At 52.0% G+C, this 17500-nt stretch overlaps 1 protein-coding gene across 4 annotated transcripts in view; it reads left to right on the top strand.

The window, feature by feature from the left end:
- nck1b (NCK adaptor protein 1b) overlaps positions 1–17500 on the top strand; it is a 124036-nt gene that overhangs the window by 89238 nt on the left and 17298 nt on the right. Inside the window, exon 1 of one of the 4 annotated variants that reach the window (XM_042298652.1) lies at positions 5181–5310. The exons of the other annotated variants lie outside the window; for them this stretch is intronic. Within the exon in view, the coding sequence (XP_042154586.1) occupies positions 5277–5310 (34 nt within the window). The 5' untranslated portion in view covers positions 5181–5276. Of the gene's footprint in view, positions 1–5180; positions 5311–17500 lie in introns of those variants that run through there. 4 annotated transcript variants of the gene reach the window in all.

Here is a 17500-nt window from a genome sequence, read left to right as displayed (position 1 = left end):
CCGTTCTCTCTCTCTCCCCGTTCTCTCTCTCTCTCTCCCCGTTCCTCTCTCTCTCCCCGTTCTCTCTCTCTCTCTCCGTTCCTCTCTCTCTCTCCGTTCCTCTCTCTCTCTCTCTCTGTTCCTCTCTCTCTCTCTCTGTTCCTCTCTCTCCCCGTTCTCTCTCTCCCCGTTCTCTCTCTCTCCCCCCGTTCCTCTCTCTCTCCCCGTTCCTCTCTCTCTCCCCGTTCTCTCTCTCTCTCCCCGTTCCTCTCTCTCTCTCTCTCTCCCCCGTTCTCTCTCTCTCTCCCCCGTTCTCTCTCTCCCCCCGTTCTCTCTCTCTCCCCGTTCTCTCTCTCTCTGTTCCTCTCCCGTTCCTCTCTCTCTCCCCGTTTCTCTCTCTCTCTCCCCGTTCCTCTCTCTCTCTCCCGTTCCTCTCTCTCGTTCTCTCTCTCTCCCCGTTCTCTCTCTCCCCCCGTTCTCTCTCTCCCGTTCTCTCTCTCTCCCCCGTTCCTCTCTCTCTCCCCGTTCCTCTCTCTCTCTCCCTGTTCCTCTCTCTCTCTCCCCGTTCTCTCTCTCTCTCCCCTGTTCCTCTCTCTCTCTCCCTGTTCTCTCTCTCTCTCTCTGTTCCTTCCTCTCTCTCTCTCTCTCTCTCTCCCCCCGTTCCTCTCTCTCTCTCGTTCCCGTTCCTCTCTCTCTCCCCCGTTCTCTCTCTCTCTCCCCGTTCTCTCTCTCTCCCCGTTCTCTCTCTCTCTCTCCCCGTTTTCCTCTCTCTCTCCCCGTTCTCTCTCTCTCTCCCCGTTCTCTCTCTCTCTCTCCCCCGTTCTCTCTCTCTCTCCCCCCGTTCCTCTCTCTCCCCGTTCCTCTCTCTCCCCCGTTCCTCTCTCTCCCCCGTTCTCTCTCTCTCTCCCCGTTCCTCTCTCTCTCTCTCTCTCCCCCTCTCTCTCCCCCGTTCCTCTCTCTCTCCCCGTTCCTCTCTCTCTCCCTGTTCCTCTCTCTCTCCCCCGTTTCTCTCTCTCTCTCTCTCCCCGTTCCTGTTTCTCTCTCTCTCTCCCGTTCCTCTCTCTCTCTCCCCCGTTCCTCTCTCTCTCTCCCCCCGTTCCTCTCTCTCTCCCCGTTCCTCTCTCTCCCCCGTTCTCTCTCTCTCTCCCCGTTTCTCTCTCTGTTCTCTCCCCGTCTCCTCTCTCTCTCTCCCCGTTCCTCTCTCTCCCCGTTCCTCTCTCTCTCCCCGTTCCTCTCTCTCTCCCCGTTCCTCTCTCTCTCTCTCCCCGTTTCTCTCTCTCTCCCCGTTCCTCTCTCTCTCCCCCGTTCTCTCTCTCTCCCCCCGTTCCTCTCTCTCTCCCCCCGTTCCTCTCTCTCTCCCCCGTTCCTCTCTCTCTCCCCCGTTCTCTCTCTCTCTCCCCGTTCTCTCTCTCTCCCCGTTCCTCTCTCTCCCCCGTTCTCTCTCTCTCTCTCTCTCCTCTCTGTCTCTCTCTCTCTCTCCCCGTTCCTCTCTCTCTCCCCTGTTTCTCTCTCTCCCCCGTTCTCTCTCTCTCCCCGTTCCTCTCTCTCTCTCCCCGTTCCTCTCTCTCTCTCCCCGTTCCTCTCTCTCTCTCCCCGTTCTCTCTCTCTCCCCCGTTCCTCTCTCTCTCCCCCGTTCCTCTCTCTCTCCCCGTTCTCTCTCTCTCTCCCCGTTCTCTCTCTCTCTCCCCGTTCCTCTCTCTCTCCCCGTTCCTCTCTCTCTCTCCCCTGTTCCTCTCTCTCCCCCGTTCTCTCTCTCTCTCTCCCCCCGTTCCTCTCTCTCTCTCTCTCCCCCGTTCTCTCTCTCTCTCCCCCGTTCTCTCTCTCTCCCTGTTTCTCTCTCTCCCCGTTCTCTCTCTCTCCCCCGTTCTCTCTCTCTCCCCCCGTTCTCTCTCTCTCTCTCCCCGTTCCTCTCTCTCCCCGTTCCTCTCTCTCCCCGTTCTCTCTCTCTCCCCGTTCCTCTCTCTCTCCCCGTTCTCTCTCTCTCTCCCCGTTCCTCTCTCTCTCTCCCCGTTCTCTCTCTCTCTCCTGTTTCTCCCCGTTCGTTCTCTCTCTCTCTCCCCCGTTCTCTCTCTCTCCCCCGTTCCTCTCTCTCTCCCCCGTTCTCTCTCTCTCCCCCGTTCCTCTCTCTCTCCCCGTTCCTCTCTCTCCCCGTTCTCTCTCTCTCTCCCCGTTCCTCTCTCTCTCTCTCTCCCCGTTCCTCTCTCTCTCCCCGTTCCTCTCTCTCCCCGTTCCTCTCTCTCTCTCCCCGTTCCTCTCTCTCTCTCTCCCCCCGTTCTCTCTCTCTCTCCCCGTTCTCTCTCTCTCTCCCCGTTCTCTCTCTCTCTCCCCGTTCCTCTCTCTCTCCCCCGTTCTCTCTCTCTCTCCCCGTTCCTCTCTCTCTCCCCGTTCCTCTCTCTCCCCCGTTCCTCTCTCTCTCCCCGTTCTCTCTCTCTCCCCGTTCCTCTCTCTCTCCCCCGTTCCTCTCTCTCTCTCCCCGTTCTCTCTCTCCCCGTTCCTCTCTCTCTCCCCTCTTCTCTCTCTCTCTCTCTCCCCGTTCCTCTCTCTCCCCCGTTCCTCTCTCTCCCCCGTTCCTCTCTCTCCCCCGTTCTCTCTCTCTCCCGTTCCTCTCTCTCTCCCCGTCTCTCTCTCTCTCTGTTCTCTCTCTCTCCCCCGTTCCTCTCTCTCTCCCCTTTCCGTTCTCTCTCTCTCCCCGTTCCTCTCTCTCCCCGTTCCTCTCTCTCCCCGTTCCTCTCTCTCTCCCCCGTTCCTCTCTCTCCCCCCCGTTCTCTCTCTCTCCCCGTTCCTCTCTCTCTCTCCCCGTTCTCTCTCTCTCTCCCCCGTTCCTCTCTCTCTCTCTCTCCCCGTTCTCTCTCTCTCTCTCCCCTGTTCCTCTCTCTCTCCCCCGTTCCTCTCTCTCTCTCCCCGTTCTCTCTCTCTCCCCCGTTCCTCTCTCTCTCCCCGTTCTCTCTCTCTCTCCCCGTTCTCTCTCTCTCTCCCCGTTCCTCTCTCTCTCCCCGTTCCTCTCTCTCTCCCCGTTCCCTCTCTCTCTCTCTCTCTCCGTTCCTCTCTCTCTCCCCGTTCCTCTCTCTCTCCCCGTTCCTCTCTCTCTCCCCCGTTCTCTCTCTCTCTCTCTCCCCGTTCTCTCTCTCTCTCCCCGTTCTCTCTCTCTCTCTCTCCCCGTTCCTCTCTCTCTCCCCCGTTCCTCTCTCTCTGTCTCTCTCCCCGTTCTCTCTCTCTCCCCCGTTCCTCTCTCTCTCTCTCTCTCTCCCCGTTCCTCTCTCTCTCTCTCCCTCGTTCCGTTCTCTCTCTCTCTCTCTCCCCGTTCTCTCTCTCTCTCTCCCCGTTCCTCTCTCTCCCCCGTTCCTCTCTCTCCCCGTTCTCTCTCTCTCTCTCCCCGTTCCTCTCTCTCTCCCCGTTCCTCTCTCTCTCCCCCGTTCCTCCTCTCTCTCTCTCCCCGTTCTCTCTCTCTCTCTCCTCTCTCTCTCCCCCGTTCTCTCTCTCTCTCCCCGTTCTCTCTCTCTCCCCGTTCCTCTCTCTCTCCCCGTTCCTCTCTCTCTCCCCGTTCTCTCTCTCTCCCCGTTCCTCTCTCTCCCCGTTCTCTCTCTCTCTCCCCGTTCCTCTCTCTCTCCCCGTTCTCTCTCTCTCCCCCGTTCCTCTCTCTCTCCCCCCGTTTCTCTCTCTCCCCCGTTTCTCTCTCTCCCCCGTTCTCTCTCTCTCTCCCCCGTTCCTCTCTCTCCCCCGTTCTCTCTCTCTCCCCGTTCCTCTCTCTCTCTCCGTTCCTCTCTTCTCTCTCTCTCCCCCCGTTCTCTCTCTCTCCCCGTTCCTCTCTCTCCCCGTTCCTCTCTCTCTCCCCGTTCCTCTCTCTCTCCCCCTTCCTCTCTCTCTCCCCGTTCTCTCTCTCTCCTCGTTCTCTCTCTCTCTCCCCGTTCTCTCTCTCTCCCCCGTTCCTCTCTCTCTCTCCCCTGTTCTCTCTCTCTCTCCCCGTTCTCTCTCTCTCTCCCCGTTCCTCTCTCTCTCTCTCCCCGTTCTCTCTCTCTCCCCCGTTCTCTCTCTCTCTCCCCTGTTTCTCTCTCTCTCTCCCCGTTCTCTCTCTCTCTCTCTCCCCGTTCCTCTCTCTCTCTCCCCCGTTCTCTCTCTCTCTCTCTCCCCGTTCCTCTCTCTCTCTCCCCCGTTCCTCTCTCTCCCCCGTTCCTCTCTCTCCCCCGTTTCTCTCTCTCCCCCGTTCTCTCTCTCTCCCCGTTCTCTCTCTCTCCCCGTTCCTCTCTCTCTCCCCGTTCCTCTCTGTTTCTCTCTCTCTCTCTCCCCCGTTCCTCTCTCTCTCCCCCGTTCCTCTCTCTCTCCTCCGTTCCTCTCTCTCTCTCCCCGTTCCTCTCTCTCTCTCTCCCCCGTTCTCTCTCTCTCTCTCTCCCCGTTCTCTCTCTCTCCCCCGTTCCTCTCTCTCCCCGTTCCTCTCTCTCCCCGTTCCTCTCTCTCTCCCCCGTTCCTCTCTCTCTCTCTCCCCGTTTCCTCTCTCCCCGTTCCTCTCTCTCTCCCCCGTTCTCTCTCTCTCCCCGTTCCTCTCTCTCCCCCCGTTCCTCTCTCTCTCCCCGTTCCTCTCTCTCTCTCCCCCCGTTCCTCTCTCTCCCCCGTTCCTCTCTCTCTGTCTCTCTCTCTCTCTCTCTCTCCCCCGTTCCTCTCTCTCTCTCCCCCGTTCCTCTCTCTCCCCCCGTTCCTCTCTCTCCCCTCTCTCTCTCTCTCTCTCTCTCCCCCGTTCCTCTCTCTCTCTCTCTCTCTCTCCCCCGTTCCTCTCTCTCTCTCCCCGTTCCTCTCTCTCCCCGTTCCTCTCTCTCCCCCGTTCCTCTCTCTCTCTCCCCGTTCCTCTCTCTCTCTCCCCCGTTCCTCTCTCTCCCCCCGTTCCTCTCTCTCTGTCTCTCTCTCTCTCTCTCTCCCCGTTCCTCTCTCTCTCTCCCCCGTTCCTCTCTCTCCCCCGTTCCTCTCTCTCTGTCTCTCTCTCTCTCTCTCTCTCCCCGTTCCTCTCTCTCTCTCTCTCTCTCTCCCCGTTCCTCTCTCTCCCCCGTTCTCTCTCTCTCTCCCAGAGGGAGGCTTAGCTCGGCCTGTTCCTTTCTTCCCATTTCTCTCCCTCTGAGACACATTGACTGGGCTGTGCTCAGTGGGAAGTTAGCTGAGGCCTCTATCCCTGCCTCCCTATTGGTTGAGGCAGGTCACATGTCCAGGGAGTGGGCTGCCTGCCCTGCTCTCTCTGGGTGTTCACATGGAATAACTCTGCAGCTGTAGTGGGAAGAGTAGAGAGAGAGAGAGAAAGAGAGGGAGCGCCCAACATGGACATGGCTAACCTCTTCAAGCACTTCTTTCGTGAGTTGACATTTCTGGTCTGATAGAGATCCTCTGCTTTTCTGTTTGGATATGACTTGGTAATGACTTAGTTTAAGATGCCTTGCAGAGGGAGAAGTTCAGTTGTTTCTTCTCTCCCTGAGTTTGGAGGAAGAGGCTGTTTCCCTTCCTATTTTTTTTTCTGGTTTAGGGAGTGTTCTAGAATGTGTGTTGTAGAGAGAAGAGGATTATGGGAATCCAGCCATGTTGTCTGTTAGTTAGGCAAGTTAGTTGGTGTTAGTTGTACACTAGAGTAGAGCCTGTATTCTTCTACACTAAAGTGGATTGTAGTTTTTTACACTAAAGTGGGCTGTAGGGCTGTAGTTTTCTGCACTAAAGTGGGCTGTCATCTTTTTTACACAAGTGGTCTGTAGTTTTCTACTAAAGTGGACTGTAGGGCTGTAGTTTTCTACACTAAAGTGGGCTGTAGGGCTGTAGTTTCCTACAATGAAGTGGGCTGTAGGGCTGTAGTTTCCTACAATAAAGTAGGCTGTAGTTTCCTACAATGAAGTGGGCTGTAGGGCTGTAGTTTTCTACAATGAAGTGGGCTGTAGGACTGTAGTTTTCTCCAATAAAGTGGGCTGTAGTTTTCTACAATGAAGTGGGCTGTAGGACTGTAGTTTTCTACAATGAAGTGGGCTGTAGGGCTGTAGTTTCCGACAATGAAGTGGGCTGTAGTTTTCTACAATGAAGTGGGCTGTAGTTTTCTACAATGAAGTGGGCTGTAGGGCTGTAGTTTTCTACAATGAAGTGGGCTGTAGTTTTCTACAATGAAGTGGGCTGTAGGGCTGTAGTGTCTTACAATAAAGTAGGCTGTAGTTTTCTACAATGAAGTGGGCTGTAGGACTGTAGTTTTCTACAATGAAGTGGGCTGTAGTTTTCTACAATGAAGTGGGCTGTAGGCTGTAGTTTTCTACAATGAAGTGGGCTGTAGTTTCCTACAATAAAGTAGGCTGTAGTTTTCTACAATGAAGTGGGCTGTAGGACTGTAGTTTTCTACAATGAAGTGGGCTGTAGGGCTGTAGTTTCCTACAATAAAGTAGGCTGTAGTTTTCTACAATGAAGTGGGCTGTAGGGCTGTAGTTTTCTACAATGAAGTGGGCTGTAGGGCTGTAGTTTTCTACAATGAAGTGGGCTGTAGGGCTGTAGTTTTCTACAATGAAGTGGGCTGTAGGGCTGTAGTTTTCTACAATGAAGTGGGCTGTAGTTGTCGTTTTTTACACTAAACTGTACTGTCGTTTTTTCCTGATTTATAATCCTTCCTAAATTCCATGTTTTGGAACTGTACAAGGTTGTGTGTAAAGATGACAAACATCAACTAGGCTTACTGCTGGGAGGGTTACTGCTGGGAGGGTTACTGCTGGGAGGGATACTGCTGGGAGGGTTACTGCTGGGAGGGTTACTGCTGGGAGGGTTACTGCTGGGAGGCTTACTGCTGGGAGGGTTACTGCTGGGAGGGTTACTGCTGGGAGGCTTACTGCTGGGAGGGATACTGCTGGGAGGGTTACTGCTGGGAGGGTTACTGCTGGGAGGCTTACTGCTGGGAGGATACTGCTGGGAGGCTTACTGCTGGGAGGGATACTGCTGGGAGGGTTACTGCTGGGAGGCTTACTGCTGGGAGGCTTACTGCTGGGAGGCTTACTGCTGGGAGGCTTACTGCTGGGAGGCTTACTGCTGGGAGGGTTACTGCTGGGAGGGTTACTACTGGGAGGGATACTGCTGGGAGGGTTACTGCTGGGAGGGTTACTGCTGGGAGGCTTACTGCTGGGAGGGATACTGCTGGGAGGATACTGCTGGGAGGGTTACTACTGGGAGGGATACTGCTGGGAGGCTTACTGCTGGGAGGCTTACTACTGGGAGGGATACTGCTGGGAGGGTTACTACTGGGAGGGATACTGCTGGGAGGGTTACTACTGGGAGGGATACTGCTGGGAGGGTTACTACTGGGAGGGATACTGCTGGGAGGGTTACTGCTGGGAGGCTTACTGCTGGGAGGGTTACTGCTGGGAGGGTTACTGCTGGGAGGGATACTGCTGGGAGGGATACTGCTGGGAGGGATACTGCTGGGAGGGTCTTTGGGTTGTGGGTGACTCCCCCTCTCTAATGAGTTACAGTAGGGGGTGTGGGGGAAGAGCTTTGGGTTGTGGGTCACTCCCCCTCTCTAATGAGTTACAGTAGGGGGTGTGGGGTAAGAGCTTTGGGTTGTGGGTCACTCCCCTCTCTAATGAGTTACAGTAGGGGGTGTGGGGGAAGAGCTTTGGGTTGTGGGTCACTCCCCTCTCTAATGAGTTACAGTAGGGGGTGTGGGGGAAGAGCTTTGGGTTGTGGGTCACTCCCCCTCTCTAATGAGTTACAGTAAGGGGGTGTGGGGGAAGAGCTTTGGGTTGTGGGTCACTCCCCCTCTCTAATGAGTTACAGTAGGGGTGTGGTGGAAGAGCTTTGGGTTGTGGGTCACTCCCCTCTCTAATGAGTTACAGTAAGGGGGTGTGGTGGAAGAGCTTTGGGTTGTGGGTCACTCCCCCTCTCTAATGAGTTACAGTAAGGGGGGGTGTGGTGGAAGAGCTTTGGGTTGTGGGTCACTCCCCCTCTCTAATGAGTTACAGTAAGGGGGGGGCGGCTTTGGCTTCCAGGTAGAACACAATAGTTATTGTGTCATAGGATGGGGTCTCCTGTCTGTCTATATGTATGTTGATTGATGAGTCCAGGGTATCTACTCTTCAGCCAGTCAGTTATCAGGAGCTAGATGGTGTGTACTGTACTTTAATAGACAGAGATGCTACTTTACTCCCCTCTCTTCACCCTCCTCTTCTCTCCACACCCTCATCTCCTCTCTACACCCTCATCTCCTCTCTACACCCTCCTCTCTTCACCCTCCTCTCCTCTCCTCTCTTCACCCTCCTCTCTTCACCCTCCTCTCCTCTCCTCTCTTCACCCTCCTCTCCTCTCCTCTCTTCACCCTCATCTCCTCTCCTCTCTTCACCCTCATCTCCTCTCTTCACTTTCCACTCCTCTCTTCACCCTCCTCTCTTCACCCTCCTCTCCTCTTTTCACCCCTCCTCTCCTCTTCACCCTCCTCTCCTCTCTTCACCATCCTCTCCTCTTTTCACCCTCCTCTCCTCTCTTCACCCTCCTCTCCTCTTTTCACCCTCCTCCTCTCTTCACCCTCCTCTCCTCTCTTCACCCTCCTCTCCTCTCTTCACCCTCCTCTCCTCTCTTCACCCTCCTCTCTTCACCCTCCTCTCCTCTCCTCTCTTCACCATCCTCTCCTCTCCTCTCTTCACCCTCCTCTCCTCTCCTCTCTTCACCCTCCTCTCCTCTCCTCTCTTCACCCTCCTCTCCTCTCCTCTCTTCACCCTCATCTCCTCTCTTCACCCTCATCTCCTCTCTTCACCCTCATCTCCTCTCTTCACCCTCATCTCCTCTCTTCACCCTCCTCTCCTCACCCATTTCTCCTCTCTTCACCCTCCTCTCCTCTCTTCACCCTCCTCTCCTCTCTTCACTCTCCTCTCCTCTCTTCACCCTCCTCTCCTCTCTTCACCCTCATCTCCTCTCTTCACCCTCATCTCCTCTCTTCACCCTCCTCTCCTCTCTTCACCCTCATCTCCTCACCCTCCTCTCCTCTCTTCACCCTCCTCTCCTCTCTTCACCCTCCTCTCCTCTCTTCACCCTCCTCTCCTCTCTTCACTCTCCTCTCTTCACCCTCCTCTCTTCACCCTCCTCATCTCTCTTCACTTTCCTCTCCTCTCTTCACCCTCCTCCTCTTCACCCTCCTCTCCTCTCTTCACCCTCCTCTCCTCTCTTCACCCTCCTCTCCTCTCTTCACCCTCCTCTCTTCACCCTCCTCTCCTCTCTTCACCCTCCTCTCCTCTCTTCACCCTCCTCTCTTCACCCTCCTCTCTTCACCCTCCTCTCCTCTCTTCACCCTCCTCTCTTCACCCTCCTCTCTTCACCCTCCTCTCTTCACCCTCCTCTCTTCACCCTCCTCTCTTCACCCTCCTCTCTTCACCCTCCTCTCTTCACCCTCCTCTCTTCACCCTCCTCTCTTCACTTTCCTCTCCTCTCGTCACCCTCCTCTCCTCTCTTCACCCTCCTCTCCTCTCTTCACCCTCCTCTCCTCTCTTCACCCTCCTCTCCTCTCTTCACCCTCCTCTCCTCTCTTCACCCTCCTCTCCTCTCTTCACCCTCCTCTCTTCACCCTCCTCTCCTCTCTTCACCCTCCTCTCCTCTCTTCACCCTCCTCTCCTCTCTTCACCCTCCTCTCTTCACCCTCCTCTCCTCTCTTCACCCTCCTCTCTTCACCCTCCTCTCTTCACCCTCCTCTCTTCACCCTCCTCTCTTCACCCTCCTCTCTTCACCCTCCTCTCTTCACTTTCCTCTCCTCTCGTCACCCTCCTCTCCTCTCTTCACCCTCCTCTCCTCTCTTCACCCTCCTCTCCTCTCTTCACCCTCCTCTCCTCTCTTCACCCTCCTCTCCTCTCTTCACTCTCCTCTCCTCTCTTCACTTTCCCCTCCTCTCTTCACCCTCATCTCCTCTCTTCACCCTCATCTCCTCTCTTCACCCTCATCTCCTCTCTTCACCGTCATCTCCTCTTCACCCTCCTCTCCTCTTCACCCTCCTCTCCTCTTTTCACCCTCATCTCCTCTCTTCACCCTCATCTCCTCTCTTCACCCTCATCTCCTCTCTTCACTTTCCTCTCCTCTCTTCACCCTCCTCTCCTCACCCTCCTCTCCTCTCTTCACCCTCCTCTCCTCTCTTCACCCTCCTCTCCTCTCTTCACCCTCCTCTCCTCTCTTCACCCTCATCTCCTCTCTTCACTTTCCTCTCCTCTCTTCACCCTCCTCTCCTCACCCTCCTCTCCTCTCTTCACCCTCCTCTCCTCTCTTCACCCTCCTCTCCTCTCTTCACCCTCATCTCCTCTCTTCACTTTCCTCTCCTCTCTTCACTTTCCTCTCCTCTCTTCACCCTCATCTCCTCTCTTCACTTTCCTCTCCTCTCTTCACTTTCCTCTCCTCTCTTCACCCTCCTCTCCTCTCTTCACCCTCCTCTTCACCCTCCTCTCTTCACCCTCCTCTCTTCACCCTCCTCTCCTCTCCTCTCTTCACCCTCATCTCCTCTCTTCACTTTCCTCTCCTCTCTTCACCCTCCTCTCTTCACCCTCATCTCCTCTTCACCCTCATCTCCTCTCTTCACTTTCCTCTCCTCTCTTCACCCTCCTCTCTTCACCCTCCTCTCCTCTCTTCACCCTCCTCTCCTCTCTTCACCCTCCTCTTCACCCTCCTCTCTTCACCCTCCTCTCTTCACCCTCCTCTCCTCTCCTCTCTTCACCCTCATCTCCTCTCTTCACTTTCCTCTCCTCTCTTCACCCTCCTCTCTTCACCCTCATCTCCTCTTCACCCTCATCTCCTCTCTTCACTTTCCTCTCCTCTCTTCACCCTCCTCTCTTCACCCTCCTCTCCTCTCTTCACCCTCCTCTCCTCTCTTCACCCTCCTCTCCTCTCTTCACCCTCCTCTCCCTCTTTTCACCCTCCTCTCCTCTCTTCACCCTCCTCTCCTCTCTTCACCCTCCTCTCCTCTCTTCACCCTCCTCTCCTCTCTTCACCCTCCTCTCCTCTTTTCACCCTCCTCTCTTCACCCTCCTCTCCTCTCTTCACCCTCCTCTCTTCACCCTCCTCTCCTCTCTTCACCCTCCTCTCCTCTCTTCACCCTCCTCTCCTCTCTTCACCCTCCTCTCCTCTCTTCACCCTCCTCTCCTCTCTTCACCCTCCTCTCCTCTCTTCACCCTCCTCTCCTCTCTTCACCCTCCTCTCCTCTCTTCACCCTCATCTCCTCTCTTCACCCTCCTCATCTCTCTTCACCCTCATCTCCTCTCTTCACCCTCCTCTCCTCTCTTGTTTTTTTATGGTAGGGTAGCTAGATGTTTGTTTTGTGGTTGGGTAGCTAGATGTTTTTTATGGTAGGGTAGCTAGATGTGTGTTTTGTGGTTGGGTAGCTAGATGTTTTTTATGGTAGGGTAGCTTGATGTGTTTCTAATGGTAGGGTAGCTAGATTAGTTTTTTTTATGGTAGGGTAGCTAGATGTGTTGTGTATGGTAGGGTAGCTAGATGTGTTTTTTTATGGTTGGGTAGCTAGATGTTTTTTATGGTTGGTAGCTAGATGTGTGTTTTGTGGTAGGGTAGCTAGATGTGTGTTTTATGGTTAGGTAGCTAGATTTGTGTTTTGTGGTAGGGTAGCTAGATGTGTGTTTTGTCTTAGGGTAGCTAGTTGTGTTTCTTTGTGGTAGGGTAGCTAGTTGTGTTTCTTTGTGGTGAGGTAGCTAGAGGGTTTTTCGTGGTAGGGTAGCTAGTTGTGTTTCTATTGGTAGGGTAGCTAGATGTGTGTTTTATGGTAGGGTAGCTAGAGGGTTTTTTGTGGTTGGGTAGCTAGATGTTTTTTATGGTTGGGTAGCTAGATGTGTGTTTTGTGGTAGGGTAGCTAGATGTATGTTTTATGGTTAGGTAGCTAGATGTGTGTTTTGTGGTAGGGTAGCTAGATGTGTGTTTTGTGGTAGGGTAGCTAGATGTGTGTTTTGTCGTAGGGTAGCTAGTTGTGTTTCTTTGTGGTAGGGTAGCTAGTTGTGTTTCTTTGTGGTAGGGTAGCTAGATGTGTTTTGTGGTTGGGTAGCTAGATGTGTGTTTTGCGGTTGGGTAGCTAGATGTGTGTTTGCGGTTGGGTAGCTAGATGTGTGTTTTGCGGTTGGGTAGCTAGATGTGTGTTTTGCGGTAGGGTAGCTAGATGTGTGTTTTGCGGTAGGGTAGCTAGATGTGTGTTTTGCGGTAGGGTAGCTAGATGTGTTTCTTTGCGATAGGGTAGCTAGATGTGTTTCTTTGCGATAGGGTAGCTAGATGTGTTTCTTTGTGATAGGGTAGCTAGATGTGTGTTTTGTGGTTGGGTAGCTAGATGTGTTTCTTTGTGGTAGGGTAGCTAGATGTGTTTCTTTGCGATAGGGTAGCTAGATGTGTTTCTTTGCGATAGGGTAGCTAGATGTGTGTTTTGTGGTTGGGTAGCTAGATGTGTTTCTTTGTGGTAGGGTAGCTAGATGTGTGTTTTGTGGTTGGGTAGCTAGATGTGTGTTTTATGGTTGGGTAGCTAGATGTGTGTTTTGTGGTTGGGTAGCTAGTTGTGTTTCTTTGTGGTAGGGTAGCTAGATGTGTGTTTTGTGGTTGGGTAGCTAGATGTGTGTTTTATGGTTGGGTAGCTAGATGTGTGTTTTGTGGTTGGGTAGCTAGTTGTGTTTCTTTGTGGTAGGGTAGCTAGATGTGTGTTTTGTGGTTGGGTAGCTAGATGTGTGTTTTGTGGTTGGGTAGCTAGATGTGTGTTTTATGGTTGGGTAGCTAGATGTGTGTTTTGCGGTTGGGTAGCTAGATGTGTGTTTTGCGGTTGGGTAGCTAGATGTGTGTTTTGTGGTTGGGTAGCTAGATGGGTGTTTTGTGGTTGGGTAGCTAGATGGGTTTTCTTTCTACTAATTGTCTTGGTAAGCAGGGGTGTAGTGCTGCGACTCCCTACTGGAAAAATATTGCTTGATTTGACGTCTGTTTTAAAGTGAATTTCCTGCAATTCTACATAGTAATGATTTATGTCCACTACTTGGTCAATTGATTTCACAGCATGTTTAATCTCTGCAAATAAACTCTCTGACTGGATCGTCCCCGGGCGATTTTATTTTGCTCTGTAATAGGTAGCCTATATAGTAATCATGTGTTCAAGCCAGTCAAACCAAAGTTTGTTCATCATACAGTGAAATCTACACAATGACCTCGTCACAGTAAAGCTCTCCTCGTAAACAGAGCCATGATATTCAGTTATGTTATTTACATTAGGCTATAGTCAGATGTCTACAAAGAGCTGTACCACGTAGTCAGATGTCTACAAATAGCTGTACCACGTAGTCAGATGTCTACAAAGAGCTGTACCACGTAGTCAGATGCCCATTAGGCGATAGTCTACAAATAGCTTTACCACGTAGTCAGATGTCTACAAATAGATTTACCACGTAGTCAGATGCCCATTAGGCGATAGTCTACAAATAGATTTACCACGTAGTCAGATGTCTACAAAGAGCTGTACCACGTAGTCAGATGCCCATTAGGCGATAGTCTACAAATAGCTTTACCACGTAGTCAGATGTCTACAAATAGATTTACCACGTAGTCAGATGCCCATTAGGCGATAGTCTACAAATAGATTTACCACGTAGTCAGATGCCCATTAGGCGATAGTCTACAAATAGCTGTACCATGTAGTCAGATGCCCATTAGGCGACAGTCTACAAATAGCTGTACCATGTAGTCAGATGCCTATTGGGCTATAGGCATCTGCAAACTACTGTTATTTGTTCCTGAACTGGCCGAACGGCAGAGCTATCCTTCAGCATCACAGGTTGGTTTAACCTCTTCAACATTACAGCACCATCCTGGCGCTGTCCTGACAGTACCATGAAGGCCAATCCAATCACTTCAAATGATCTGATCAAGACCTGTTACCTAAGTCTAATAGTCCTGTTCATCACAGATATAATATTTTCACTTCTCACCATGCTGCTGGTTTAGTAAAGTTAGATCAAAGCTGAATCAATGTCTGCCAAGATCCCATGCTGATGAGTTACACCAAGATCACATGCTGATGAGTTACACCAAGATCACATGCTGATGAGTTACACCAAGATCATATGCTGATGAGTTACACCAAGATCATATGCTGATGAGTTACACCAAGATCATATGCTGATGAGTTACACCAAGATCATATGCTGATGAGTTACACCAAGATCATATGCTGATGAGTTACACCAAGATCATATGCTGATGAGTTACACCAAGATCATATGCTGATGAGTTACACCAAGATCATATGCTGATGAGTTACACCAAGATCATATGCTGATGAGTTACACCAAGATCATATGCTGATGAGTTACACCAAGATCACATGCTGATGAGTTACACCAAGATCACATGCTGATGAATAAGGAACTTCCCTCACCTGGTTGTCTCAGTAAGGAACTCCCCTCACCTGGTTGTCTAGGTATCAGTAAGGAACTCCCCTCACCTGGTTGTCTAGGTATCAGTAAGGAACTCCCCTCACCTGGTTGTATCAGTAAGGAACTCCCCTCACCTGGTTGTCTCAGTAAGGAACTCCCTCACCTGGTTGTCTCAGTAAGGAACTCCTATCACCTGGTTGTCTCAGTAAGGAACTCCCCTCACCTGGTTGTCTCAGTAAGGAACTCCCCTCACCTGGTTGTCTAGGTATCAGTAAGGAACTCCCCTCACCTGGTTGTCTCAGTAAGGAACTCCTATCACCTGGTTGTCTCAGTAAGGAACTCCCCTCACCTGGTTGTCTCAGTAAGGAACTCCCCTCACCTGGTTGTCTCAGTAAGGAACTCCCCTCACCTGGTTGTCTCAGTAAGGAACTCCCCTCACCTGGTTGTCTCAGTAAGGAACTCCTATCACCTGGTTGTCTCAGTAAGGAACTCCCCTCACCTGGTTGTCTCAGTAAGGAACTCCCCTCACCTGGTTGTCTCAGTAAGGAACTCCCTCACCTGGTTGTCTCAGTAAGGAACTCCCCTCACCTGGTTGTCTCAGTAAGGAACTCCCTCACCTGGTTGTCTCAGTAAGGAACTCCCCTCACCTGGTTGTCTCAGTAAGGAACTCCCCTCACCTGGTTGTCTCAGTAAGGAACTCCCCTCACCTGGTTGTCTCAGTAAGGAACTCCCCTCACCTGGTTGTCTCAGTAAGGAACTCCTATCACCTGGTTGTCTCAGTAAGGAACTCCCCTCACCTGGTTGTCTCAGTAAGGAACTCCCCTCACCTGGTTGTCTCGGTAAGGAACTCCCCTCACCTGGTTGTCTAGGGCTTCATTGAAAGGATAACCCTGCAGCCACTAGGTCCTCTGTGGAATGTGTTTGACACCCTGGTGTAGATAATCATTCTACCATCTAAAACGCTGTGAACTATGTTTTCCATATCCCAAAAATATGTTCAGCTGTTTGAAGCTGGTGTACAAAAACTAAAGTAAAAGACGCAACAAGTCATAAGAAGGGGAAGTATAGGAATAGCGCTGATAGAACATATGTACCACTTTTTAGTCTTTCTTTCAGTGACTGACATATCTGTAACACACACTTCTATGTGAATTTGGTCTGGTAAAAAAACCAAGAGTTTTTCCTTAACGATAAGGATCCCAACTAAACGTTTAAACGTTCACACCCCTATTTCTAACATGTATTGACACGGGGCTGAATACTTATTTCATCAAGATACATTAGTGTTTTATTTTTTCATTCATTAAAAAAAAAAAAATCATCCACTTTGACAGAATATTTTCTGTCAATGACAGAAACATATAATTAAATACATCATATTTCCACTTTTGTAACAATAAAATGTGAACAAATCCAAGTTTTGGTGAATACTTATGATAGGCAGTGTATGGGTCTACCAGAGTGGTGCATCTCAGACTGGCTGACGTGTGTATTGGTGTAGCCAGAGGAAAAGCCCTGGAACGAAGGGAAGTGGAGGGGTCAGGAGGTCCCACAGAGACAAAGGACAGCTGGGGAGGAGAGAAGCGGAGAGGATGAGAAGAGGGAGGAGAGGAGGTGGTGTTATGGAACTATAGAGTTTCTGTCTCATACCCGTTAGTCCTTAACTTTCTTCTCCTACCTCCTTTTCCTCTCTCTCTGTCCCCATTTCTTCTTCTCTCCCTCTGACCTGCCTCAATTCATTAAGAGAATAACACAGTAAGGTGTAGGTGGAGGAGATGAGGAGGGGAAGGAGCAGGCATTCTTCACGTCCAAACCCTCTGATTTACAGACTCCTGATGCAACATGGCTTCCTTTCTCAACGACCTATGCTCAGGAAACACAAAGGGAATGCAACATGGCTTCCTTCCTCAATGACCTTTGCTCAAAAAACACACAGGGAACACCTTCTGACATAGAGAGATAAAAAGGGGGGGTTGAGAGAGAGAGAGGCTGATGGACAAGACGGTGGTTCTCTGTAGTAGACGGTGGTTCCCTGTAGTAGACGGTGGTTCCCTTTAGTAGACGGTGGTTCCCTGTAGGAGACGGTGGTTCTCTGTAGACTGTGGTGGTTCCCTGTAGTAGACGGTGGTTCCCTGTAGTAGACGGTGGTTCCCTGTAGTAGACGGTGGTTCCCTGTAGTAGACGGTGGTTCCCTGTAGTAGACTGTGGTTCTCTGTAGACTGTGGTGGTTCCCTGTAGTAGACGGTGGTTCTCTGTAGTAGACGGTGGTTCCCTGTAGTAGACGGTGGTTCCCTGTAGTAGACGGTGGTTCCCTGTAGTAGACGGTGGTTCCCTGTAGTAGACGGTGGTTCCCTGTAGTAGACGGTGGTTCCCTGTAGTAGACGGTGGTTCCCTGTAGTAGACGGTGGTTCCCTGTAGTAGACGGTGGTTCCCTGTAGTAGACGGTGGTTCCCTGTAGTAGACGGTGATTCCCTGTAGACTGCGGTGGTTCCCTGTAGACTGCGGTGGTTCCCTGTAGACGACGGTGGTTCCCTGTAGTAGACGGTGGTTCCCTGTAGTAGACGGTGGTTCCCTTTAGTAGACGGTGGTTCCCTGTAGGAGACGGTGGTTCTCTGTAGACTGTGGTGGTTCCCTGTAGTAGACGGTGGTTCCCTGTAGTAGACGGTGGTTCCCTGTAGTAGACTGTGGTTCCCTGTAGTAGACTGTGGTGGTTCTCTGTAGTAGACGGTGGTTCTCTGTAGTAGACGGTGGTTCCCTGTAGTAGACGGTGGTTCCCTGTAGTAGACGGTGGTTCCCTGTAGTAGACGGTGGTTCCCTGTAGTAGACGGTGGTTCCCTGTAGTAGACGGTGGTTCCCTGTAGTAGACGGTGGTTCCCTGTAGTAGACGGTGGTTCCCTGTAGTAGACGGTGATTCCCTGTAGACTGCGGTGGTTCCCTGTAGACTGCGGTGGTTCCCTGTAGACGACGGTGGTTCCCTGTAGTAGACGGTGGTTCCCTGTAGGAGACGGTGGTTCTCTGTAGACTGTGGTGGTTCCCTGTAGTAGACGGTGGTTCCCTGTAGTAGACGGTGGTTCCCTGTAGTAGACGGTGGTTCCCTGTAGTAGACTGTGGTTCTCTGTAGACTGTGGTGGTTCCCTGTAGTAGACGGTGGTTCC

This window comes from Oncorhynchus tshawytscha, linkage group LG16, assembly GCF_018296145.1.
Source record: "Oncorhynchus tshawytscha isolate Ot180627B linkage group LG16, Otsh_v2.0, whole genome shotgun sequence".
Classification (NCBI taxonomy): domain Eukaryota; kingdom Metazoa; phylum Chordata; class Actinopteri; order Salmoniformes; family Salmonidae; genus Oncorhynchus; species Oncorhynchus tshawytscha.
The sequence above is the reverse complement of the archived record's forward strand: the minus strand, read 5'-3'. Positions and strand labels throughout refer to the sequence as shown.